The following is a 27,500-nucleotide window of genomic DNA, read 5'->3' as shown; positions in this document are numbered from 1 at the left end:
TATAATAGGCTCTAGGCACAGCAGTCATATTGTGAAGGCATTCACAGGTGTTACCAATGATACTAATGAGAGCTCTGTTCCATTCTGGTCAAACAGAGTCAGGATGCTGATATTGTGCATGTTGGCTCACTGGAAACACTCTGCTACACCAGTGGGTCTCAAAGTGTAGACCAGGGACACTCATGGTTCCTTAAGGGGTTTCCAAATGGCCCTATAGGGGTCCATTTGGTTCCATATGTACACTCTCAGAGTTCTGGGGGTCGTGGAAATTGAGAAATCTGAGAACCACTGTGCTACATGAAATGGAACAGAGCCTACATTAGTATCATCGGTAGCACCTGTGAAGGCAGTGATAATATGCCCCCCCCCCCTCCAGTGGCTCAGGGGTAGAGTGGCCGGTAGAGCGGCCGGATGGGAACCACAAGGTTCCTAGTTCGATCCCGGGCTCCCCCAGAGTTAGTGTGGAAGTGTCCTTGAGCAAGACACTGAACCCCTAATTGCTCCCGATGAGCAGGTTGGTGCCTTGCATGGTTTCCTCCTCTATCGGTGTGTGAATGGGTGTGTGAATGGGTGTGTGAATGGGTGAATGTAATGCACAATCTATGTAAAGTGCTTTGGATAAAAAAGCGCTATATAAATGCACCATTTACCCCCTCCCCCGCCCCACCAGAGCTATAAGCAGGACAGACTGGGTCCATTTTGAATAGAGACCCTTTCACACCTCAGCTCCCCCCCCCCCCACAGTACATTCTTACTATACTATCACTGTTCAATGTCTCTCAATGCTGGGTTCGGGGGGCCACTGTACTGTATGGGATCTACTCTGTAACTCCATGTTGTTCCAGTTAAATGAACACTGAGGGGCGTTCGGGTGGCACAGTGGTAAAGTCCCTGCCCACCACCACGGAGGTTGTGGGTTTGAATCCACCGTGGTGCAGCCGGCTTTGTCGAGCGTCTACACGAACACAACTGGCCCGTGTTCGGGGGGGGGGAAGCCGGGCGGGCAGGAGGGTGATGTTGGTCATTGCACGTACTCCTACAGGCTGGGGGGGGGCACCTGTCAGCGGGAGGAGTAGGACGAAGGCTCTACGTCCTCCTGGTGGGGGCTCCTCACTGGCATGTGAGTCAGTAGGATATGACAGCAGTGACCACACAGAAATGTGTGTGGAGAGAATTAATTGTCATAACGACTAAATTGGGGAGAAAAAGGGGGTAAAAAATAAACCAACGTTTAATCACTGGATTAATGAAAAGAAAACCCCAATCCCTATACCACACAGCAACACAGTGTGTTAATGTGAGGGCAAGCCACTCTACGTAAGCACTGTTTACTGTTTACCTTATAACAGGGGGTCCGGGACCCCTAGGGGGTCCTCAGAGTTACTACAGGGCGGTCCGCCAAATCTTTGTGTGAAATGATTTGGTTTTTTTTTATACCTTAACCACTTAGCAACCCTACCATCCCTTTTCTGAGGAGAACTTTAGCCAAAAATAGCAGATCTACAAGCTCACAACGCCTCGCAGTGAGCTTGTAGATCTGCTATTTTTGGTAAAGATGTGTAGTTGTAAAGGGAAAAAAGAGCAGACCTAGTAAACAAAAAAGTTTAATCTGAAACACAATTGTATACAATATAGAGGGGGTCCCTGCTTCATCTCTCTCTCTCTCGGGGGTCCTTGGCCTGAAAACGTTGAAGACCCCTGCCTTATAAGAATGAAATAAAAAACTAAACATTTTTCATCAATATTTTTTCAGTGATGCATCAGGCCTGAATGCATACCCAACCGGGGGTCGTTGAATTGAAAAGGGTTTTAGAATCACTGGTGGATACTGTGTGTGTGTGTGTGTGTGTGTGTGTGTGTGTGTGTGTGTGTGTGTGTGTGTGTGTGTGTGTGTGTGTGCGCGTGTGTGCGTGTGTGTGTGTGTGTATGTGTGTGTGTGTGCGTGTGCGTGTGTGTGTGTGTGTGTGTGCGCGTGTGCGTGTGCGTGTGTGTGTGTGTATGTGTGTGTGCGAGTGTGCGTGTGTGCGTGTGTGTGTGTGTGTGCGTGTGTGCGTGTGTGTGTGTGTGTGTGTGGCCTCATGGATCCAGGAGAAAGACAAGAGGTTCTCTGTGTTCATGTGTTCATGTGTGTTAATATGTTAATGCGTGTTAATGAGTGTTGTAGATGGATGGGGGGTTTGTGTCCTTGGCAGGTCACACAGCTGCTAATATAGTCAGCATTTACATAGTGAGGTCCTCCTGTTTACCCTCCCATTCATGCTGATTGGATAATGTAAAATGGTGCATTTATATAGCGCTTAAAGGGATACTTCACTTCCGGGCCGCCGACACATTTAAAAAAAATATTAAAAATAAATGAAAAAAGTTATGGAAAATTCATGGCCCCCTCACGCATTAGAGTGTCCTACTAATGTGTGAGGGGGCCATGAATTTTCCATAACTTTTTTCATTTATTTTTAATATTTTTTTTAAATGTGTCCCCGGCCCGAAAGTGAAGTATCCCTTTAAGTGCTATTCACCCATTCATACACCGATGGAGGAGGAAACCATGCAAGGCACCAACCTGCTCATTGGGAGCAATTAGGGGGTTCAGCGTCTTTCTCAAGGACACTTCCACACTAATCTGAGTTCCCAGAAGTTTTCGCCAGCTCTCGCATACAAACGGGAGGGTCGAGGAAACTTCTGGACCATGCCCTGGTATTTGTGCACGGGATGTAACTTACGCTCAATCTGAGCGGACACGCCTCTTACCGGTCTGAGAGCTGTGCAACTCGTCTAAACAGTCCGACGAGAGGCAAACAGCAGTACACAATAATGGCGGGCGTAATTTCTCAAGGAGAAATTGCTTCCCGTCGCTCCTATTTACATGCAACACCCACTGCATGTGGATCCCGCCCCCTTTTCTTCATTGGCTGTTGATTTGAATCAGAACGCAGTGGCCGCGCCCCTGCTGTCCAGGCTCTGAGGCGAAGTCTCCCAGACTACTTCCACACTAACTCTGGGTGAGCCCGGGATCCAACTGGGAACCTTCCGGTTCACCATCCGGCCGCTCTACCAGCCACTCTACCCCTGAGCCACTGCCGTTCAATGTGATTTATTTATATTGAAAATGATTTGAGATGTTTAATAAAGGTATTATGTAACAGATCATTTCCCTCTACACCAGCAGTTATCAGACACTGGCAAAAGTAAAAACATCAATATTGCAATGTAGAGGTACTCCGTTACAAGTAAAAGTCCGGAATTCAAAATATTACTTGAGTAAAAGTACAAAAGTATTAGTATCAAAATGTACTTAAAGTACCAAAGGTAAAAGTACTAAAATGTTTGAAAATAACAGATTTACAAGCGATGCGACGCGTTGTGAGCTTGTAGATCGACTATTTTCAAATAGCCTATGTATAAAATAGGGCTAAAGTGGTTCATGTATGTTTTATAATGAAATAAATTATATTTGCAAAGTAACTAGTAACTAAATTTTCAAATAATTGTAGTGGAGTAAAAGTACAATATTGTCCTCTGAGATGTATTGGAGTAGAAGTAAAAGTACAGAAAATTGGAAATACTCCAGTAAAGTAAAAATACCTCAACATTTTAATTAAGTACAGTACTTGAGTAAATGTACTTAGTTACTTTACACCACTGCCATCTACTCTGCTCTACATCTTCATGTCAAGTCTCACTACTATGGAGAGTATAAGTGCTCAAATCAAATGTATTTGCTTGGGAATTTTGCAACATAAAATAAACAAAAAATAATCTCCATTCACTTCTCTCATCTACAGTTTGTTTGTGTTCACACATGGATATATGAAAACAGTACATTTACTATCATTATTATCAGTGGTGGAAGAAGTACTCAGATATTTTACTTAAGTAAAAGTACCACAATATAAAAATACTCTGTTACAAGTAAAAGGCCTGTGTTCAAAATGTTACTTTAGTAAAAGTACAAAAGTATTGGCATCAAAATATACTTAAAGTACCACAAGTAAAAGTACAAAAATGTTTTAAAATAGCCGATCTACAAGCTCACAACGCGTCGCGATATGATAGCTATGTATGAAATAGGGCTGAAGTGGTTCATGTATGTTTTATAATATCATAACTTATATCTGCAAAGTAACTAGTAACTAAAGTTTTCAAATAATTATAGAGGAGTCAAAGTACAATATTTGCCTCTGAGATGTAGTGGAGTAGAAGTAAAAGTACCTCAACATTGTACTGAAATACAGTACTTGAGTACATGTACTTAGTTACTTTACACCATTGATCATTATTGGAAGTGGTCCTACAAAAACTATATCCAACAGAAAGCCATGCATTAAGAATCCCACCATGGATGTGAAGGATGAAATGACCTTATGACAGGTTTCAGCCACTAGGTGGCAGAGCAGCTCTTTGATGTACAGTAATGTTGGTAGGTTCAGAGCCTGTCAATCACACACATCAAACTCACTGTCACTTAATGACTTTATAAATGTCATAAATATAAATACTATGTGAACACAGAACATGTGTGTGGAGGCTTATAGACAAACCTGAGTCACAAAGATATGGAAATTCAATGAATTATTCATCTTTAATTCATTAATTATTCACCTCTGCACCTCTCACATCAGTTCTAAATAGCAGTGGTGGAAAAAGTACTCAATTTTTTTTACTTAAGTAAAAGTTTCAATACTGCAATATAGATATATTCTGTTACAAGCAAAAGTCCGGGATTCAAAGTACTTGAATAAAAGTACAAAAGTATTGGTATAAGAATGTACTTAAAGTACCAAAAGTAAAAGTACTCCTTATGCAGATTTCAAGTTTTCAAGAACTCTTTTGAAAATAGCAGATCTACAAGCTCATAATGCGTCGCATTGTGACACATTGTGAGCTTGTAGATCTGCTATTTTCAAATGGACAAAATGTATATAGGGTTGAAATGGTTAATGTATGTTTTGTAATAATAATCAAAATCTGCAAAGTAACTAGTAACTAAAGTTTTAAAATAATTGTAGTGGAGTAAAAGTACAATAATTGCCTCTGAGGTGGAGTAGAAGTAAAAGTATTGAGAGTTGGAAATACTCAACACCTCCAAATTGTACTTAAGTACAGTACTTGAGTAAATGTACTTTCCACCATGCTAAATAGTGAATAATAAAGACAATTTAAACTAAAATCAGGGTAAATCTATAGACTATGTGAGCATAAAGATACTCTGGCTAATCATAAAAGAACATGTAAATATTGTATTTATGTACAATGGATTAGAAGTTATTCAGAAGTTTAATGTTTAACACTCTTTGAAAACATAACTTCCTGTTATTGTTCTTAGCTCATTTGCATACACTGTGAGACAATGGAATAAATGGAGGACGTTCTGTCATGTCTACAAAAATAAGAGTTTAACTTCCGGTTGGCAGATTTCAAAATAAGATCTAATGAGCAACGGTTGACTAAGTGCTTTTTATTTATTTATTATTATTTATTTATGGATAACAAATATTATAATGAAGAAGCAATGTGGAACGCTTCAGGAGTATGATGTAAGTAATAATAATAATAATAATAATAATAATAATAATAATAATAATAATAATAATAATAATAATAATAATAATAATAAGCCAACTGTTTTCAATCATTCAAAAATAACAGTTTTCAGTTATTTTCAAGAGTTTGCCAGTGTTGCCATGTCTGCTTATTATAAGCAACTCTGGGCATGTAAATATTGGACGTTTTTTTTCTGGGTCTTATTTGGGCTTCTTTCCAGAAGCTGTTTAAAACCAGTGGTTGTCAATGTCAAACCTTTTTCTGTCAAGGACAACTTGTACTCGAAAGGCCCGGGCAACCAAAAGGTCGTATCTATCTCTAATAAACCTCTTTTTTTGCTCTAAGTGAAGTAGACAGTGTGTTGGATTATTTTCTTGCCCTTCTCATGCTGGATGTCAAAGACCCCCAAATTAATATGTTTTTGTACGCAGACCCCTATCTGAAAAGATGTTGTCCCAGGGATACATGATTTGTGTTGCTAAAATGTTTCAAAAAATATTCAAAATCTTGTTTTCATGTTTAATGTGTATAATAAACTTTAACTCATGGTTAAAGTGGTAAAACAATAATATTTTGATGTAATATATGTTTTCGTTGACCTGGCCACAGAATCTGGCAACACTGTTTGATTGATTGATTGATTATTGAATACTTTATTAAGAAGTTTGCAGAGATAAAATAACATGGAAGTACAGTTTACAATACAAGGTCAACTACATAGGACTGTTTGCCTCAGGATGATGGCCTGCAGACACGTTGCATCAACGTTTGTTTTGTCAAACACTGCAGAAACAATGATGTATCTATTATTTAACTATTATTATTTAACTAAGAGTTGTCTTGAGTATCTTGTAGACCAGGCCCATTGCACGTTGCTGTACTCCGTCCTCTACCCTGAGCCATCCCACCCTAGCTCTATGCTCTATGCATAGGCCTACACCTCTCATGGTGCTCTAGTCCAGTGGTGCTCAAACTTTTTCATGTCAAGGACCCCCAAAATAATATGTATTTGGCCGCGGACCCCATTTCAAAATATTTTGTTCCAGGGACCCCCCCAGAAGCAAAGATTTGAGTTACAAATGTTCGCTTTAAAAATGTATATATACAAAGGTTTGCACAATGTGCAAACCTTTGTAACATTTGTAACACTTAATGTTCACGATTTTTCAAAAATAGCAGATCTACAAGCTCATAGCGCGGCACTCGGTGCCGCGCTATGAGCTTGTAGATCTGCTATTTTTGAAAAGCCAAAGTATAACAGGTTAAAGTGGTTAAAATGTTTGTGATTCTATATTAACACATTTTGCTGGGGACCCCATGGAACCCCCCCAAGGACCCCACTTTGAGAACCAATGCTCTAGTCTAGCACCTCAAAGGCACTAAAATCAAATCTGCAGACCTCTCAAAGCAAATTAATCAGACTACTACTAGACCTCACTCCTACTTTACTCCAGTGGTGTAACTAAGTGCATTTACTCAAGTACTGTACTTATAAGCACAATTGTGAAGTATTTTCACTTTACTGGAGTATTTCCAATTTGCAGCACTTTTACTTCTACTCCACTACATCTCAGAGGGAAATATTATACTTTTACTCCACTAGAATTATTTGAAAACTTTAGTTACTAGTTACTTTGCAGATTTTGATTATTACAAAACATACATTAACCACTTCAGCGCTATATACATTTCCTACAAAATGATTGTAGGAAATGTTAATTATGTATTTACTTATTTATTTATTAATGAACTCGAGACACATGCAAATAGAGTGAGAACACTGGTCTACGTATTACTTGTCAGCAGAGCTCTTATTTTGAAGTCTGCAGACTGGAAGTCAAAGTGGTCCTTAGATTGACAAACCTTTAACCTGAGAGAGAGAGAGAGAGAGAGAGAGAGAGAGAGAGAGAGAGAGAGAGAGAGAGAGAGAGATCAATGCTAATCTTCACTTACTTATAGAGTCAGTCTTCATAATATAGTTCATATCAGGCCTATAGTGTAATCTACTGAGAAACAAGATATTAATTAACATTCAGATCAGATACATCTTTAATAAAATGAACAGATCTGTCCTCAGCAGTGTGAAGCTTGCTGCTCTGCTCTTCATGATGACTGTGAAGGCTGACGAAGGTAAAAAAATGTTTTATTATTTTATATTATTATGTTATAACTCATGTTAAGTTGTGTTTGCAAACAGATGTTTTTTTAAGTGAAATACATGCATTTGAGTCTATATATCTACATTTTCAGGACAGACAATTTTATATGTCGCCCACATTTTGGCTGCGGACCCCCCCCCCCCCCCCCCATCTGAAAATATTGTTGTGCCGGAGACTCTCATAAGAGAATATTTGTGTTGTCCAAAAATGTTCAAAACTATTCCAATATTTTCCAGATTTTTTTTGAAAGTTTTTTCAAAAATGTAAAAAAAAATAGCAGATCGACAAGCACACGCCGCATTGCATCGTGGCGCGTTGCCTGAGCTTGTAGATCGGCTATTTTCAAATAGCCAAAGTATAAAATAGGCTTAAAACGTTTTTGAACTGATTTTGATGCTATATTGATGAATTAATTTAGCTGGGTGGGTGGGGACCCCCTGGTACCCCATCAATGACCCCCTGTGGGTCCCCAGACCACACATTTCTATACCTGTCCTTCTGCCATTGTATATTCAGTGTCGCCTAACGCATTGGTTCTCAAAGTGGGGTCTGGGGACCCCCAGGGGTCCTTGGTGGGGGTAGTACAAGGGGGTCCCCAGCATAACCAGTTAATATGGTGTCACAATCATTTTAACCTCTTTAACCATATTTCAAACTTTGGCAGTTTTTGAAAAATCCTGGCACAAAAATATTATTTGAGACAGGGGGTCCGCAGCCAAAAAAAAAAAACGTTCTAGTTCTCTGTTGTTATTGTCTGTTACATTTCTCATGCTGTTTTATGATGCTGGTGTTATGGTCTAATGTGAATTGTGTCTGTGTACACAATATACTAAATATGATTATTAGTATCGTAGTTGTAGTAAAGTATATTTAATTGTGTTTTTATTGGTTCAGGAGGGGTGTACTTCTGGTGGGGGAGAGACTTCACTATGACCTGTCCAGAAGAAGGTGACTGGTTCCTGAAGGATATAGCCAATGAAACTGTTAGGAAGACTTTGACGCATCCCTATGACAACGACTTAGTAGGCCTAAACTACCACTGCAAATACAAAGTTGATGGCGGTGACAAATTCTACCACTTCTTCGTCAGAGGAAAAGGTAAGTGAAACATCTCTTTATTGCTCTTTCCCAAACAATGGAAAATGTTGATGGACCCATTTTTATGGGGCAGGAAAAAAAGATCATAAAAAAAAACAGATTACGTTTTCTACAATAAAAAAAATAATAATAATGGTAATTAGTATATGGTATATATATATATATATATATATATATAAGATTTTCAGAAATTTCACAAATGTGTCTTTCTATATGGATCACCAATATTTTTGTATTAAAAAAATGTCAACAGATTTTCTATAATAATTTGAGCAAATAAAGTTTCAGAAATAAAATAAAGAAATAATAGTAAATTTTTCACACCCCAAAGAACAAGTTTTAAGAAATAGTGAAAATATCAGATCTACAAGCTCACAACACGTCACATATCCAAGCGTTGTGAGATAAATATTACCGCTGCTACATAGGGCTTAAGTGGTTAATTCATTAAATGTTTATGTTTGTGTCTTGGGGAGACAACACATGTGTGTTTTGGGTCTCAAGTTTAAAGTACCAAAAGTAAAACTACTCATAATGCAGAAATGTCCCATTTCAAAAATAAATCTTTTGAAAATAGCCGATCTACAAGCTCACAATGCGTCTGCTATTTTCAAATGGTCGAAATGTACAAGCAAAACTAGTAACTGAAGTGTCTATTGTCAAATAATTGTAGTGGAATAAAAGTATAATATTTGCCTTTGAGATGTAGTGGAGTAGAAGTAAAAGTACAGAAATTTGGAAATACTAGTTACTTTACACCACTGACAAACACACAGTTTATTGCTTTATACCAAACAAACACAGTATAATGCTGTCTCCCCCCGTGTTTTGTAAGCAAACAATATAAACAGTGTTTCACCCTATAAGGCCATCATCAGGAGAGTTATATTGTGTTTCTGTGGACATTACTTTCTTTAACTTTTTATTTGTTTTAGTCCAGCACCAGTTAATGTAGGGATGTGCTTATCCTGCCTTGTTTGTCTGCCTTGTTACTCTTGTCATCCCAGCATGTGAGTGGTGTGTTAAAGTTAACACCAGTGGTGTAAAATAACTAGGCACATTTACTCAAGTATTGTACTTGAGTAAAAATTTGAGGTACTTTTACTTTACTGGAGTATTTCCAATTGTCTATACTTTTACTTCTACTCCACTACATCTCGGAGGAAAATATTGTACTTTTACACCACTACAATTATTTGAAAACTTGAGTTACTGGTTACTTTGCAGATATAAATTATTACATTATAAAACACACATTAACCACTTTAGCCCTATTTTATACCTAGGCTATTTGAAAATAGCCGATCTACAAGCTCACAACGCGTCGCATAGCGACGCGTTGTGAGCTTGTAGATCTGCTATTTTCAAGCATTTCAGTACTTTTACTTTTGGTAGGCTACTTTAAGTACATTTTGATACCAATACGTTTGTACTTTTACTCAAGTAAATTTTGATTTCCGGACTTTTACTTGTAACAGAGTAGACTACTTCTACATTAAAGTATTGATATTTTACTTAAGTAAAACAGTTGAGTACTTTTTCCAACACTGATTAACACACCTGATATTGATATCTAACAGTGTAGTTAATGTTGTGTTTTGTGTTGTTGTCCCTCCCAGCATGTGACTGGTGTGTTGAGGCCACCAAACTGAACATATTGACCATCCTGTTTGTGGACCTGCTGGTGACTGGACTGGTCATCATGTTGGTCTACCTGAGGACCAAACGCAGCAGCAACAGCGCTGCAGCGCCTGCTGCTGCAGCGAGCAAACGTAAGACCATCCTACCTACCTACTCCTTACACTGAATATTATGTCCCTTTTCTGTTGCTTTTTACCCCTTTTTCTCCCCAATTTTGTCGTTATTACATTACATTACATTACCTTACAGTCATTTAGCAGACGCTTTTATCCAAAGCGACTTACAATAAGTGCATTCCTACTTTTTTTTTTTTTTTTAAGATATGTTTTGGGGCTTTTTCTGCCTTTATTGATAGGATAGTGGGTTGACAGGAAATGGGGAGAGAGATGGGGGGTGACACACAGCAAAGGTCGTCGGGATCGGGAGTCGAACACGCGACACGCTGTCAAGCTGGATTACCAGCATATATGGTATGCGCCTAGACCGCTAGGCCAGCGGGCGCTCCCTGCATTCCTACTTTCTTAAACAGATGAGACAAATAGGAAAATCAAATGAACAAGAGCTAAAACAAATAAGTGTATCGAATAAACAAGATCCAATAAAACAATAAAACAAGAGTTCGTACAACTAGTTAACAACAAGTAGGCAAGGCTAAGAGGAAGGGTCAGGGTAGTGTTTCCTGAAGAAGTGGGTTTTCAGCCTGCGGTGAAAGATGGGCAGTGACTCTATTGTCCTGACATCAGTGGGGAGTTCATTCCACCACTGTGGGGCCAGAACAGAAAAAGGCTGTGACCGTGTAGATCGGCCTGAAGAAGCACTGAGCGACGAGGCAACCAGTCGCCCCGAGGCCGCAGACCGAAGTGGTCGGGCAAGCCTTGACCATAACCCGGAGGTAAGAAGGAGCTGTTCCTTTCACTGCTCTACAGGCTAGCACCAGGGTTTTAAACTGGATGCCAATTGATTCCTCTCCACACACATTTCTGTGTTGTCACTGCTGTCTTATCCTACTGACTCACCTACCAGTGAGGAGCCCCCACCAGGAGGACGTAGTAGAGCCTTCGTCCTTCTCCTCCCGCCCAACACTCCCTATAGTGACAAGCCTCGCATTACAGTGACAGATATATTGGCCCGGACACCGCCCAGTTGTGTTCACATAGACCATACATGGGCAACAGGCGGCCCGGGGGCCACATGCGCCCCCCCCCCCCCCCCCCCCCTTCACTTAATGTGGCTCACAGGTTAATATCAGAATAGTGATATATTATTGATTTCAGCTGTTATGATTCCTAACATGCAAACATGACCCGCTTTAATTACTTCAGTCTTAGTAGCTTAGTGACTAGTATTAACATTCTATTGTCTTTTTTATGTCCAATGTATTTGTAGTTAAGTTCATAAAGTTAACATAAGTATAACTAAATGCATTTGAAATTAAATAAAAAATGTAACTTTTCAGGATTCTAATAAAAAAATAGCAAAAATAGCCGATCTACAAGCTCAAAACGTGTCGCACTGCGACACGTTTTGAGCTTGTAGATCGTCATTTTTTTTGCTATTTTTGCTACTTTTGTGTTACAGAATGGCAAAGTACGGCATTCATTTACGATAAGAGGTTTCTGCCCGACAGTAATAATGTAATGTGGCAAATATAGTGGCCCTCTCCATCATCAAAGTTGCCACCGCTAGACGCTCGACAAAGCCGGCTGCACCGCGGTGGATTCAAACCCACAACCTCCGTGGTGGTGGCCATGCACTTTACCACTGCGCCACCCGAGAGCCTATTATGTCCCTTTTTAACCCTTTCAATCCGGGAACCCATGCTGTGTCATTTTAGATTTTTAGCTATAACCATTATTTTATACTTTGGGCTATTCAAAAACAGCAGATCTACATGCTCGTAGCGCGGCACCGAGTGCCGCGCTACGAGCATGTAGATCTGCTGTTTTTGTTGTTGTTGAAGAAATTGTATATATTTGTGCAAATCTTTGAATAAATAAACATTTTTAACTCAAATCTTTGCTTTTGGGGGATTCAACAAATGTCTCCTAAATCCCAACAGTTTTTTTTTTTTTGGGGGAAAAAACTTATGTTGCTATAATATCAGTGAACTTTTTTCATGTCAAGGACCCCCAAAATATTTCCATGGACCCCCATCTCAAAATATGTGGTTCCAGGGACCCCCAGGAGTAAAAAGATTTGAGTTAAAAAATGTATTTGTATATTATTCAAAGATTTGCACACATTTTCACGATTTATTTTAAAAAAATAGCCAAAGAAATGTAAAGTGACACAGATGTGTTCCTGGATTGAGGGGGTTAAAGCATGGGTGATGCAACTTTGATGATGGAGAGCGCCACTATAGTATGTTTCCACATTGTCCACACTCACTCCAGGGGGCCTCATTGCATATTTTAACTTTTTTCGTAAATTAATGCCGTACTTCGTCATTCTAGTATGTCACACAAAAGTAGCAAAAACAGCAGATCTACAAGCTCAAAACACGTCACAGTGCGGCGCGTTTTGAGCTTGTAGATCTGCTCTTTTTGCTACTTTTGAATTGGAATCCTGAATAGTTTTTTGGGGTATTTTTTAATTGGAATCCTGAAAAGTAACATTTTTATTTAATTTCAAATGCATTTAGTTATACTTATGTTAACTTTATGAACTTAAATACAAATACATTGGACATAAAAAGGTCATTAAGCTACTAATATAGAAGTAATTAAAGCGGGTCATGTTTGCATGTTAGGAATTATAACAGCTGAAATCAATAATAAATCAGTATTCTGATATTAACCTGTGGGCCGCATTAAGTGAAGGTGAGGGCCGCAGTTGGCCCCCGGGCCGCCAGTTGCCCATGTATGGGATAAAGCATGGCACGGAACCTAATGTTCAAAACATAAGATCAACCAACTCACATCACCCTTTATAACACTGGTTCTCAACCTACGGTCTGGGGACCAGCCAGAGATCCGAATGGACCCTTACAGGTCTGTAACTCTGAGAGTGTACAAATGGAACCAAATGGACCCTTACAGGTCTGTAACTCCGAGAGTGAACCAAATGGACCCTTACAGGTCTGTAACTCTGAGAGTGTACAAATAGAACCAAATGGACCCTTACAGGTCTGTAACTCTGAGAGTGTACAAATAGAACCAAATGGACCCTTACAGGTCTGTAACTCTGAGAGTGAACCAAATGGACCCTTACAGGTCTGTAACTCTGAGAGTGAACCAAATGGACCCTTACAGGTCTGTAACTCTGAGAGTGTACAAATAGAACCAAATGGACCCTTACAGGTCTGTAACTCCGAGAGTGTACAAATAGAACCAAATGGACCCTTACAGGTCTGTATCTCTGAAAGTGTACACATGAACCAAATGGACCCTTACAGGTCTGTAACTCTGAGAGTGTACAAATAGAACCAAATGGACCCTTACAGGTCTGTAACTCCGAGAGTGTACAAATAGAACCAAATGGACCCTTACAGGTCTGTAACTCTGAGAGTGTACAAATAGAACCAAATGGACCCTTACAGGTCTGTAACTCCGAGAGTGTACAAATAGAACCAAATGGACCCTTACAGGTCTGTATCTCTGAAAGTGTACACATGAACCAAATGGACCCTTACAGGTCTGTAACTCTGACGGTGCGTTTTAACAGCAGGCGATCAGGATAGTATTTTCCGGAAGTGCATTATATGTCTGAGAGCCGGCAACTACTGGCGATAGGGCGAAGTGGGCGGGGGGGGGGGGCGATGAAAAGATGTATTTTCTTTATCTTTTGGACGATGTCGTCCGGCGATCGCCCGAGAGTCGCCCGCTGTTAAAACGTACTGTGAGTGTGTAACAAATGGAACCAAATGGACCCGTACGGGTCCATTTGGTTCCATTTGTACACTCAGAGTTACAGAAATAATAGCAAAAGAATAGCAGATCTATAAGCTCACAACGCATCACATTGCGGGCTTGTAGATGTTTGGTGTAGAGGGAAAAAAGAGCAGACCAAGCACAGAGCCAAAGGTCAAGTGTTGAAAAAGTACTCAAATGTTTTACTTAAGTAAAAGTATCAATACTGCAATATAGAAGTACAATGTAAAAGTCCATAAAATGTACTTGAGTAAAAGTGTGACGCGTTGTGAGCTTGTAGATCTGCTATTTTCAAAACATTTTGTACTTTTACTTTTGGTACTTTAAGTACATTTTGATACCAATAATGTTGTACTTTTACTCAAGTAAAACTTGAATTCTGGACTTTCACTCTCACTTGGAATTTCAGTACTTTTCCCACCACTGATAAATGGGTACTCTCTCCTGATTGGCTGAGCGTGGCAACCCAACGGAAAGTGTATTTTCTGTTTACTAAAGAGCCAGAGAGAGACAGGGATACCCCTGTTACTGAACAAACACTCTCTAGCAATGATTACTATCACAATATAGAGCTTTAACCTTTTAACAACAAAAGAAATCCCGTTATCCTACACTATCTTCAGTCAAGTCAAGTCAAACTATATTTAGCAAAGCTATACGAGAGGAAACTCTCTCACAGGAAACGCATGCAGAAATACACAAACTTTACGGCTATGACTCAATACCATCACAGGAAATGCTAAACGCACACAGAAATACACAAACATTTAAAGGTTAGCCCTTTAAAGCCGGGAACACAGCTGTGTGTCATTTTAAAGATTTCTTTGGGCTATTCAAAAACAGCAGATCTACAAGCTCATAGCGCGGCACCGAGTGCCGCGCTATGAGCTTGTAGATCTGCTGTTTTTGAAAAATCGTGAAAGTTTGAAGCAAATCTTTGAATTTATAATTTCTTTTTTAAAGCGAACATTTTCAACTCAAATCTTTGCTTCTGTGGGGGTCCCTGGAACAAAGTATTTTTGAGATGGGGGTCCACGGCCAAATACATCATTTTGGGGGTCCTTGACATGTTTTTAAGCACCACTGATAGTATAGCAACATAAGAGTTAAAAAGACATTTGTAGAATCTTCCAGAAGCAAAGAATCGAGTTTAAAATGTTCGCTTTAAAAAAATATATATATTCAAAGATTTGCACACATTTTCACGATTTAAATAAAATAGCAGATCTACAAGCTCATAGCGCTGCACTCCGTGCTATGAGCTTGTAGATCTGCTATTTTTTTTTTATAGCCAAAAAAATGACACAGATGCGTTCCCGGTCTTAAAGGGTTAAAGTGCGCTCCCACCACCACGGAGCAGAGGGGCTCCAATCCACCACATCCTGTTTGGCAGAGCGTGTCTCTATGAACACAATGGACCTGTTCAGGGGAGAGGGAAGCAGTGGTTTAGTCTGTGCACATACACACATACACACTGTGTCTACACACTGTAGTGTATACATCTCTCTAACATCTCTGCAAAATGCACCAGGTCCCTTCATACATGGTAAACGGTGCATTGATATGGCACCTTTATCCAAAGCGCTTCATAATGTGAATTACATTCACCCATTAATACATTCACAAGACATTAATACATTCTAATTGTATGTAAGGTAAACGGTAGGGTTTCTTACCTCACCGGCACAACAATATTCTGTCATCTTTCCTATAGGAAAGAAGTAGAATACTATGTATATGTATATGATTCCTGGTCAATAAATCAAAAGTCTACACACACCAACGGCACACACTGAGGAAACCAATGCGAGGCACCAACCTGCTCAGGAGCAGTTAGGGCTTCAGTGTCACTCAGATCAGAGTCAACGCTCCTCACATCCTAGACTCTTCTCCCTCCTGGCTCCCAAACTGTGGAACAAAAACTCCTCATTACAGTTAGAAGAACTGCACATTCACTCCCATGTTTCTGCCGTAATCTGAAGACCCACCTCCTCTCTTCAGACTCCACTTAACCCCGTAGCACTTGCCTAATTGTAAATTGTGCTTTTGCTCACTCAGGCTTGGTGGTTTGTATAATGAAACCCTGCAGATAGTTGATTGGCACAGTGCAAATGAACATGACTAGCTGCATATCACCAGGTTTTTTACAGGAAAGTAAAGTTCAATACAAGGTCTGTTAAGAGGACCCAAGAAACCCAAGAAAGCGATATGGCTTGTTTCCATTGGGGTATGGTAGGAGAGTAGGGATTCACCCTTTTCTATGTCTGTTGGTACGTTCCATATTCTAGTGGCATAGCAGGAGAACACATTTAACCCCTTGTTTGAGCCAAATCTGTGTTGAACGTGATTAGTGGAGCTCCCTGTGGTGTTGTGTGTGAACTAACCTGTTAAGAACTATACTAGGCTGCTACAACTACTGTTAAACCAGTGATAACCAGAGGTTGGGATGAAACAATAATAGTACTGAGATTGAGATTCGGGAAGAGACGCCAATACAATTTTGTTGTAAAGTGTCATCTGTAACAACTGTGCTTTACTTTGTAAACACATCCGCCTTCCCAGAAACTAATAACCACATAAACATGTCTGTGGTAGCAAGTGTGTTATAATCTTTACACAAAAGGGTGTTGCGAGTGGGTTTTAGTCACTGCTGTGTGTGAGTGTGTGTGTGTGTGTGTGTGTGTGTGTGTGTGTGTGTGTGTGTTATTGTCAGTGTGTATTAAAATGTGTGTCTTTGTGTATCAGCAGCAGCAGGAGGGCGTCGTAAGGCCGGGCGAGGCGGAGGACCCCCCACCCCCTCCCCCGACTATGAGGTTTGTTCTCTTTTTTCTCTTTCTGCACTGTGTTAACTTACCTCTGAGAGTGTACAAATGCGGGTCCATTTGGTTACATATGTACACTCTCAGAGTTACAGACCTGTAAGGGTCCATTTGGTTCCATGTGTACACTCTCAGAGTTACAGACCTGTAAGGGTCCATTTGGTTACATATGTACACTCTCAGAGTTACAGACCTGTAAGGGTCCATTTGGTTCTATTTTTACACTCTCAGAGGTTTTGATACTTAACTTCAAGTGGGTGAGATTAGTTTTTCATTGAAGCTTCCCATCATAGCGTTAGCCTCATAGCATAATTCATTCATTTTTTGGCCAAATTAACATTTCTGCCTAGCTCTATACTCTTCTAACACTGCTGCATCATTGTGCCTTATTGCTTATGTCCTGCCTATCAGAATAATTGTTACGTTCCAAAATGACTTAGGCAGAACAGAAAGTGCTTTTGAGTCAGCTTTTTGACTTAGGCAGAAATGATTTGGAATGTAACAAGTATTCTGATTCTGATAGGCTGAGAACATAGGCAATAAGGCAGGATGAATCAGCAGTGTGGAGAGTAGAGTTAGGCAGATGTAAATAAAGGCAGATAAACATGACTTTGGCAAAAAAAAAAAAAAAATTAAATAATAAACATACAGACAGGTCAAATATTGTAAATTGTCCATCACTCTTGGTAACTTGATCACAAAAGATATTAAAGCAAAAATACAGACTAGTCCACAAACCATCAGAGCACAGCACACAGGCAAAAAAACTGTTTGCCTCGGCCCGAACCACTGGCGTAGCGGTCCGGGCACCTAGGCTACAATGTATCCCGACGGCCTTTGCTGCATGTCACTCCCCATCTCTCTCTCCCCATTTCCTGTCTGTCCTGTCAATAATAAAGGCTTAAAACGCCAAAAATCTTAAAGGAGCTACACCATGAATTTAAAAAAAATATTTGATATTTAATATCATATGGTGTATGTCCCTCAAACCTTTTTCAAAAGGTTTGAGCCTAAATCATCACTCAGATATACTCATCCCAAGTCAATTGTCTCTGGCTTATACAGCGCTTTCAGCTGCAATACCAAAACGTCCTCTTGGGCAGGGGGGGGCTACTGAGCAATTCTGTCTGTTAATACAAAAAAATATTTTAAAAAATTATTAAAAAAAAGGAAAAAAAATGGGAAAATTCTGCATAAAAAGAAGCATCTAAGAAAAATACAAAATCGAAAAAAAAACACTTTGAACATTTTTGAACAATTCCACCAAGTGTTTGAGGTGCCTGTTTCACCCACTTCCGGGGGGCGGAGACAAAATCCGAGCCCGAAGTATTTGTTCGTAGACCCCCACTTAGGGGGGGTAGAAAAAGTTTCGGAGCGATTCGGGCACTTTTCATTTAACATTGGGTTTGCCATCAATAATGTTTGTGACATCATAAACATTTCCATTCTGAGATCGCCTGTTCAGACACGCCCATTCTGGAAATCCATGAAATGAGAAGGAATGACTGAATTTAAAAAAAAAAAATGTTTGCCTCTCCTGTCAATCAATCAGCAACACCTGACCTTGATTGGCACCTCATTAAATAACCCGGCCAGCCTTGGCCTTGACCATGCCCCTAGAGTGAAGGGGTTAAAATAATAAGTATATGGCTCTTACACCTGAAACGCTGCAAAAAAATAAAATGACGATTTTGCTCTGAATCATCTATAAGTTAAATTTAGCTTGAAATTGTCCGGGAGTTAAACTGTACAGATTCCATATAATCTTAATTTACCCATCAGTCCGGATAAATAACTATTTTACATGTGAGAGACCTGGCCGAGACAGGGCTAAAGCAATGCCATAAAAATAGACACAAACAAGCAATAAAAAGAACTGGAGTACTCAAATTATACAAACAAAAAGAAAGAAAGAAAGAAAGAAAGAAAGAAAGCCTTATTTATACAAGCCGTGAGCCATGGCTTAAATGAGTCATTAGTACTTTAAACTAGAGCAGGACATAGACCTAATGTATCCATTATCCTCCTTTTAAAAATCATGTAGCAGGGATGGTTGTGATTAGATTATCAAATGGCTTAAAATAACAGCCTACTTTTGTTTCTTTTTTTCCCCCGAAACTATCATTCATAAAGTGGACAGTTAAATGGAACAAAGCTTTATTGCATGTGAGCAGCAGGCCTCCCATAATGCTTCAAGCAGTGTTGCCATGTGTGCTTATTATAAGCGACTTTGGGCTTGTTTTTCTGCCTGTTTTTCTGCTTGTTTTGCTGCTTGTAAATATTGGTAGTTGCGGGTTGCCGTTTTTTTGTATACCCGGCTTGCTTTTAAAGCGTAGTTATTTGGGCTTGCTTCCATTTTTTGGGTATTATTGTTGTTTAAACCAGTTCTCAAACATTTACATGTCAAGGACACCCAAATTTAAGTATTTCTCCGCAGACCTCCACATCTGTAGATCGGCTATCACGGAAAATAGCCGGTCTACAAGCTCAGGCGACGCGTTGTGAGCTAGATCGGCTATTTTCAAACAGCCAGTGTTATAGGTTTAAAGGTCTAATAGTAGTTGCTTCTTTTGGGCTTGTTTTCACAGACTTTGCTGCTCATTTCTCTCAAAAATCTGGCAACAGTGGCCCCCAAGCAAAAAGTGTGTTAGCGAGTCCTCTGGGTGTTTAACACGAGCCATAAAAAAGATGTATAGTTAAAGTTTGATTCACTCATTTAGTTTAAACAGCCTCTAGAGTGGAACAGCGGAGAAAACCACAAACTACTAAGTCAGGATAATAAACCCTTAGACTAAAAAAACGACTTAAATGCTAATTTCCCCGACCCTGTTCTTTCAGTGTGATATAAATGGTCTTATACTGTAGCTAGCAGGGAGGAATTATGGACAGGAGGTAAATTAAATACCGAATTGGACCCCTCACCCACTCCACCCTCACCACCCACACACACTTTACTGTAGCTCTAAAAGGTACTGTTTCTCAGTGTGGGGTACGGGGACCACCAGAGGTCTGAATGGACCCTTACAGGTCTGTAACTCTGAGTGTACAAATGGAACCACAAATGGCACGACTGCCGCGCCTATGAGCTTGTAGATCAGCTATTTTAGAAAAATCGTGAAAATATGTGCAAACCTTTGAATATATGTGTTTCAAGCGAACATTTGTAACTGGGGGGTCCCTGGAACAAAATATTTTGAGATGGGGGTCCGCGGCCAAATACATATCATTTTGGGGGTCCTTGACATGAAAAGGTTTGAGAACCACTGCCATAGATAGGCTATACTCTGGTATCTGGTTACTTGCTAAGTATTTCAGGCTAACATTGTTTGTCTTTTTTGTCTTTTTTTACAGCAACTCAACATTCATACCCGTTCTCCTGACACCTACTCCACCGTTCACAGGATGGGCTGAACACACCACGCAACCAGCTGGTGCCAAACCACACATTCTGTTACATACACACTGTGCTTGTATACACTCACAATTTTTTTGGTATTCATTACTTTAAATTCAATGATTTTGAATGGCGCAAAAGAAAAAAATAGTGATATAAAAGTATACATATTACAGTATGTCTTAATAGCTTTACTTGAAATGTGTTGTTTGGACTGTTTGCTGTAGCATACATATTACTTTCTATGCTGATGACATTTAGTTTCACCATCTTGATAATAATGCTCCCTCTTATAGCGTACAGGGGTATTTGCTAACTATTTGTATTATCTTATCTTATTAACATGTATTGTTGGTATGGTGTATTTTCCTGTGCCGTTGTTCTATGTGGCGCCTGATGTAAAATAGACAAGACAGCACTTACAATTTAGGCTTTTATCCTTTTGATTGATTGATTGAACACTTTATTAGAAGTTTGAAGAAAAAAAGCACATGAACGTACAGTTCAATACAAGGTCAGCTAATAGGATTTAAAACACAAGAAAGCACTATGGCTTGTTTCCATTGGGTCCTTTGTAATCCAGAGTGATTTACAATAAACAAGGTAAACACACATACTGTACATAGAATACAGAGAGACAGTGTTGTGTCTCAGTAAACTATAGGATCACAGGTAAACCATGAACCTAGCATCAGTCTAAACAATATAATATTAACCCTTTAAGGCCGGGAAGGGAACACATGTGTGTCATTTTAAGATTTATTTTGCAATTTTTTTAGAAAAATCGTGAAAATTTGTGCAAATCTTTTATATACATTTTTAACTCAAATCTTTGCTTCTGGGGGTCACTGGAACAAAATATTTTTGATGGGAAGGGGTCCGCGGACAAATACATATTATTTTGGGGGTCCTTGACATGAAGACATTTTGGAAAGCATTGATAATATAGCAACATAAGTTTAAAAAATGTATGTTTTTTAATAATACTCAAAACCTACAAAGTAACTAGTAACTAAAGTTTTCAAATAATTGTAGTGGAGTAAAAGTACAATAATTGCCTCTGAGATGTAGTGGAGTAGAAGTACTGAAAATTGGAAATACTCCAGTAAAGTAAAAAATACCTCAAACCTTTTTTAAATGTACTTAGTTACTTTACACCACTGCCTATAAGTACAGGCTTGTTTTCATACTGTAGCTTGGTGGAGACCGCAGCAGTTCCTGTAGAGAGAACACAGCTCTGTGAGAAACACGTTCAACATCAAAACCCTAAAAGCCACATGCAGCTTCTATCCTCCTCCAAGCAGTGTTGCCATGTGTGCTTATTATAAGCAACTTTGTGCTTGTTTTTGTAAATATTGGTAGTTTTTTTACCCGGCTTGCTTTTAAAGCGTAGTTATTTGGGCTTGCTTCCATTTCTTTTTGTATTGTTATTGTTTAAACCAGTTCTCAAACATTTGCATGTCAAGGACGCATAAATTCATGTATTTCTCCCATCTAAATTGCATTTTTCCAAATATTTAACTTTTTCTTTTCATGATATTTGTGAAAATATCAGATCTACGAGCTGCGACGGGTTGTGAGCTTGTAGATCGGCTATTTTCAAATAGCCAATGGTATAGGTTTAAAGGCCTATAGTCACTTCTTTTGGGCTTGTTTTCACAGACCTGGCAGCTCATTTCCACATGCGGCATCTATCCCCCCCACCTCTCGCTGTACCCCCCCCCCCTCCCCTCGCTGTACCCCCCCCCCCCCCTCCCCTCGCTGTAACCCACCCACGCACCTCGTCTCGTTCCTCTGGTCTCTGTTACTCACGACTTCCATGTCTCTGACATTTTACACAACTGACTGTATTCATTGTGTAATGTAAATCTCATTGGAAACATTTCACACATCTTCAAGGTTTTCTTAACCTATTCAATACGGGGAACGCATTCTGTGTCATTTTAAGATTTATTTGGGATTTTTCAAAAAAATAGCAGATCTACAAGCTCATGGCGCGCCACCGAGTGCCGCCCTATGAGCTTGTAGATCTGCTATTTTTTTTCGAAAAATCATGAACAAGATGTGCAAATCATTGAATATATATATATTTTTAAAGCGAACATTTGTAACTCCAATCTTTGCTTCTGGGGGGATTCTACAAATGTCTTCTAAATCCTAACAGTTTTTTTTAGAAAACTTATGTCGTTATAATATCAGTGGTTCTCAAACTTTTTCATGTCAAGGACCACCCGAAATGATGTATTTGGCCGTGGACCCCCATCTCAAAATATGTTTTTCCAGGGACCCCCCAGAAGCAAAGATTTGAGTTATATATTCACAGATTTGCACAAACTGTTCGAGATTTAAAAAAGAATAGCAGATCTACAAGCTCATATGAGCTTGTAGATCTGCGCTATATGAGCTTGTAGATCTGCTATTTTTTGAATGGCCAATCTTAAAATGACACAGATGCGTTTATTTGGTCTGTGTTTACTCACGACTTCCATGTCTCTGTGACATCATATAGAACTGACTCTATTCATTGTGTAATCTCACTGGAAACATTTCACACATCTTCAAGGTTTTCTTTAAATCACGTCATGCCACGCAATCTGACCTGTGTGAGCTACAGTGCTGGAAAAAGTAATCACATTTTTAACTTAAGTAAAAGTATCAATACTGCAATATTTACTTGAGTAAAAGTACAAAAGTATTGGTATAAAAATGCACTTAAAGTACCAAAAGTAAAAGTACTCATTGTGCAGAATGTCCCATTTCATGTTTTCAAATGTATAAAAAATCTTATGAAAATAGCCGATCTACAAGACGCATTGTGAGCTTGTAGATCTGCTAGTTTCAAATGGCCGAAATGTATATAGGGCTGAAGTAGTTAATGTATGTTTTGTAATAATAATCTAAATCTACAATGTAGTAGCCTAACTAAAGTTTTCAAATATTTGTAGTGGAGTAGAAGCAAAAGTATTGGAAATTGGAAATACTCAAGTAAAGTACAAACGTCTCAAAATGTCACTTAAGTACTGTACTTGAGTAAATGTACTTAGTTACTTTACACCACTGGTGAGCTATTGTGTAGTGTAACTACTGTAACTGTCAGCAATGTTGATGAATGAAGAGTAGAGACTTAAATGCCAGTGGAAACAGGATGTTAATTAATGTTCCTACATGGCAGATTAAAGATGAATCATGTCTGTTATGTTCTGTTATGTTATCTCAGATGAGAGGAGTTTAGTGGAAATGCTGTAATCTCCAAATTTGCAGTACTTTTACTTCTACTCCACTACATCTCAGAGGCAAATATTGTACTTTTACTCCACTACAATTATATGAACATTTTAGTTACTAGTTACTTTGTAGATTTGGATTATTATTACAAATCATACATTAACCACTTCAGCCCTATATACATTTCGGCCATTTGAAAATAGCAGATCTACAAGCTCACAATGGTCGCTATGTGACGCATTGTAAGCTTGTAGATCTGCTATTTTCAAATGATTTGTATACATTTTGAACTTGTGAAATGGGACATTCTGCACATTGAGTACTTTTACTTTTGGTACTTTGTTGTTCTGTTCTGTTCTGTTTTCTATCTCAGATGAGAGGAGTTAGGTGGAAATGCTGTCTCTCCATATAAGTGGCTCGCTCTGTAAAAAATAAATACACATCTTCTTCTCTATGAGTGTGTGAGTTTATTGTTCATTATCATTTGTCACACAATGTTAAAAAGGATTTACAAAGAGTTTTAGAAATGTGCAGGAGAGTTAAGAAACACAAGTGAGGCTTTATTGCGGCTGATAACGATCCCAATGAAAGATCAGCCGGCAGGGAGATTTAGAACTGTATTACGTGCATTAAAATATTCAGGTCCAAACAAATGCTCAAGTTTAAAAGTGTTTACTATAGTGTCACCAATTATTACAATTTCCAATAAATAAATATGTTCACAAAATAAGTTAAACAGTGAGCAAATTACAAAAGCGGTCAACAAAATATATAACTCTCCCAGCTCACCCCACCTCCATGGTCAAACCAGCCTTAGGGTGAGCAGGTGAATGCCATTACTTTATAGACACTGAGGCCACTACGAGTGAAAGAGAGAAACGTAGATTGAAGTCAAACTCCTGCTTCTAAAAGCTACACCTGCTCTGTGTGTGTGTGTGTGTGTGTGTGTGTGTGTGTGTGTGTGTGTGTGTGTGTGTGTGTGTGTGTGTGTGTGTGTGTGTGTGTGTGTGTGTGTGTGTGTGTGTGTCAGTTGGTGGTGGTGGTGGTGGTGGTAGAGGTAGAGGGTTACTAGGGTTACTTCCTGAGCGCTCTCTCTCTCTCTCTCTCTCTCTTTAAAGTGTGAGAACTAGTGATTTAGAAGGCACTCAGGTCTTAATGGGTTAAAGCATTACTTTGGTTGCATTGATCCAAGCTGGAACAGGATCTATAGATGTATCAACATGCTCTGAAGATGACCTGCGGCTTTCCAACATGTTTGGGGTCATTCTAACGTCTACTCAGGCTTGTGTTTCTCCCCGGACAGTTTTTTAAGTGGCTTGATTTTTTTTTGGGTTTTTAGACATTTGAACATTTGATTTTATCAGACACGCCCCCTTCCTATATACAAACCCATTGTAACCATGTTAGACTCATTGTAAACACATGTCCTTGGTTCTGGTGATGAGGGGCTGTGTTTATTTGTATTTTATGTTTCAAACATAAAAAAAGTAATGAAAAAAGTATTTGAAAAAACACGGCCCCCTCACGTATTATAAGGCCAGTATCAGATCACCAGAACAAAGGACGTGTGTTTTCAATGGATATAATGGTTAAAATGGAGTTACAATGGGTTTGTATAGTGAAAGTGAAATATCCTTTTAAGTGGTCAGATGTTTGAGATTTTCAAGTGGGCCCGATAAAAAAAACATTGAGAACCTGGATCAGTATATTTGGTGGCTCAGCCATCCCAGACCTGCCCTGGATGGACCTCAGCAGCCATAGTTGAACGGGAAGACAGGTCGTCTGGGAAACAGAACGTCCTCGGTTCAAACCCTGGCCTACTAGACACATACTGTAGTAACTACAGTATATAAACGATGTTGCTTGTATATTATCAGAGTTACTTTGTATCATATCCTTTGTATCAAATAAATCAATACATGTTGAATCTCCCAGACAACCCCCTTGTGAATTATGAGTCCAGACACACAGCAGTGCAATTCCTCCAAAGTTTTATTTTACAAAATACATTTATTTTTTGCACAGTTATCTTAATAATTATCATGCATATTGCTTCCTTTTGGCCATGTGAGGAACGACACAGATAAACAGCATTTAGATCATTCTATGAAATTATGCAAAGACTCTCATATTAAAAGAAATAAACACAGAACATCACCAGCTAATTTTACATCCAGTGTATAATTAATGACATTAAATAGATACAAAACAACCAGTTATGAAAGCAGTATTTAGTACAGAACAACTGGAGTTAACAGTAAGGATTGATTTGTAAAACATAAAAGATAAAAACTCCTAAACCCTATATACTTTGTTGTTTGTCAAATAGCAAAAATAGCTGATCTACAAGCTCACGATGCATTGCATTTTTTTATGTAAAATATGTTTTTAAAAGATTTGAAATTTGAAAAAAAGAAAAAGAACATTTGCCCAAAAGGTACGTGTGCGGTTAAAATACATTTTTAACAAATTAGTTTTTCAAGTGATACAATATTGTAAGATATAATCATCAGTGACACACTATGTACATGTAAGACAAGAAAACCAAACAGTGACAATAGAAATAACAACATATTAATAAAATAGAAAGAACTGTAATAATGGTGCATGATGGCCTTAGTTCTAGCCTTCCATTGTATGGAACAGCAGGCAAGATCTTCTCTCTAATTTAACTAAGAACAGGATTCCAGATTTTATAAGGCGTCTTTGTGGAGCCCCTTAATGAGGATTTTATTTTCTCTATAATTGTCTCTAAGTAAGTCAACTGAAGAAAGTCTTTGATCCATAGAGTAAAGGTGTGGGTGGGTGGGTGGGTGTGCATCTTTCTATGTAAGTAAAATTGAGCGTCTAGCAAGTAAAGCAATATGATCTGCTTCAGTCTTAGTGACAGCAGTGGTTCTCAAAGTGGGGTCCGGGGACCCCCAGGGGTCCCTAGAGGTGTTCCAGGGCGTCCCCCGCAGAATTTGGTATCTTAGCGATTTAAAAATAGTAGATAAACAAGCTCGCAGCGGGAGCTTGTACATCTGCTTTTTTTTCTTCTGAGGGTCAAAACATTATCAGATGGGGGTCCGTGGCCAAATATATATCAATTTCGGGGTCCTTGACGCGAAAAAGTTTGAGAACCACTGACTTCTGGATGAGTACCAAAGAAGGCTATGAACGGGTATGGGGTCTTTAGGTTTGTTCAGGCATTCTGAGATTGTTTTAAAGACAAGTGACCTGTCATTTTAGATGTCTTTGGCTATTCAAAAATAGCAGATATACAAGCTCAAAGCGCGGCACTCGATGCCGCGCTTTTGAAAAAAGAAATCGTAAAAATGTGTGCAAATCTTTCAATATATATATTTTTAAGCGAACATTTGTAACTAATTGTTTTGCTTCTGGAGGTCCCTGGAACAACATATTTTGCAAATGTAAAAAAAAATGAAAAAATAGCAGATCTACAAAGTAACATATTTACAATTCCAAGTGCTTGTCAGGGTGGGGGTCCCCAGTTCAAATGTGATAAGTGATCCTACCTACCATACACAGTATAAATGACACCTGTACATGATAGAGGCCTCTCTACATCACATGGTTATATGAAGGTAGGACAGGAAACTGGGCCAGAGTTTTGTGTGCAAAGTCACAGACTTGCAGACATGCCAAAGACATTGCTTCTATAGGAAGATTACATTTACTGCAAGGATGCTCGAATGAGGAAAATACACCATCTGGGTACAAATCTGGGAAAGTTTTTTTGTCAATCTAT

At 39.1% G+C, this 27,500-nt stretch overlaps 3 protein-coding genes across 4 annotated transcripts in view; 1 reads left to right on the top strand and 2 right to left on the bottom strand.

Moving 5' to 3' along the window:
• LOC308085694 (myelin protein zero-like protein 2) overlaps positions 1-27,500 on the bottom strand; it is a 181,801-nt gene that overhangs the window by 58,607 nt on the left and 95,694 nt on the right. The gene's annotated exons all lie outside the window — the stretch shown is intronic.
• LOC308085695 (uncharacterized protein) lies at positions 7,443-24,203 on the top strand. 2 transcript variants are annotated; one of them, XM_080428953.1, is made up of 5 exons: positions 7,443-7,674; positions 8,598-8,801; positions 10,421-10,573; positions 17,060-17,124; positions 20,482-24,203. In XM_080428953.1, exons 1-5 carry the CDS (start codon positions 7,602-7,604, stop codon positions 20,539-20,541), a joined length of 555 nt encoding a protein of 184 aa, XP_080285079.1. In that variant the 5' UTR covers positions 7,443-7,601; the 3' UTR covers positions 20,542-24,203. The 2 variants fall into 2 exon arrangements, with proteins under 2 accessions (XP_080285079.1, XP_080285078.1); XM_080428952.1 differs by having other exon boundaries at positions 17,057-17,124.
• Positions 25,724-27,500, bottom strand: part of LOC308086228 (T-cell surface glycoprotein CD3 gamma chain) — an 8,255-nt gene continuing 6,478 nt past the window's right edge. The window contains exon 6 of the mRNA XM_080429684.1: positions 25,724-27,500. This exon is cut by the window's right edge and continues 377 nt beyond it. The gene's annotated coding sequence lies outside the window, so the exon portion shown is untranslated.

The sequence above is a fragment of the Gymnoscopelus braueri genome, assembly GCF_963280865.1.
Source record: "Gymnoscopelus braueri genome assembly, chromosome: 5".
Classification (NCBI taxonomy): Eukaryota; Metazoa; Chordata; class Actinopteri; order Myctophiformes; family Myctophidae; genus Gymnoscopelus; species Gymnoscopelus braueri.
Note: the sequence above shows the minus strand (reverse complement) of the source record. Positions and strands in the feature narration are given on the sequence as shown.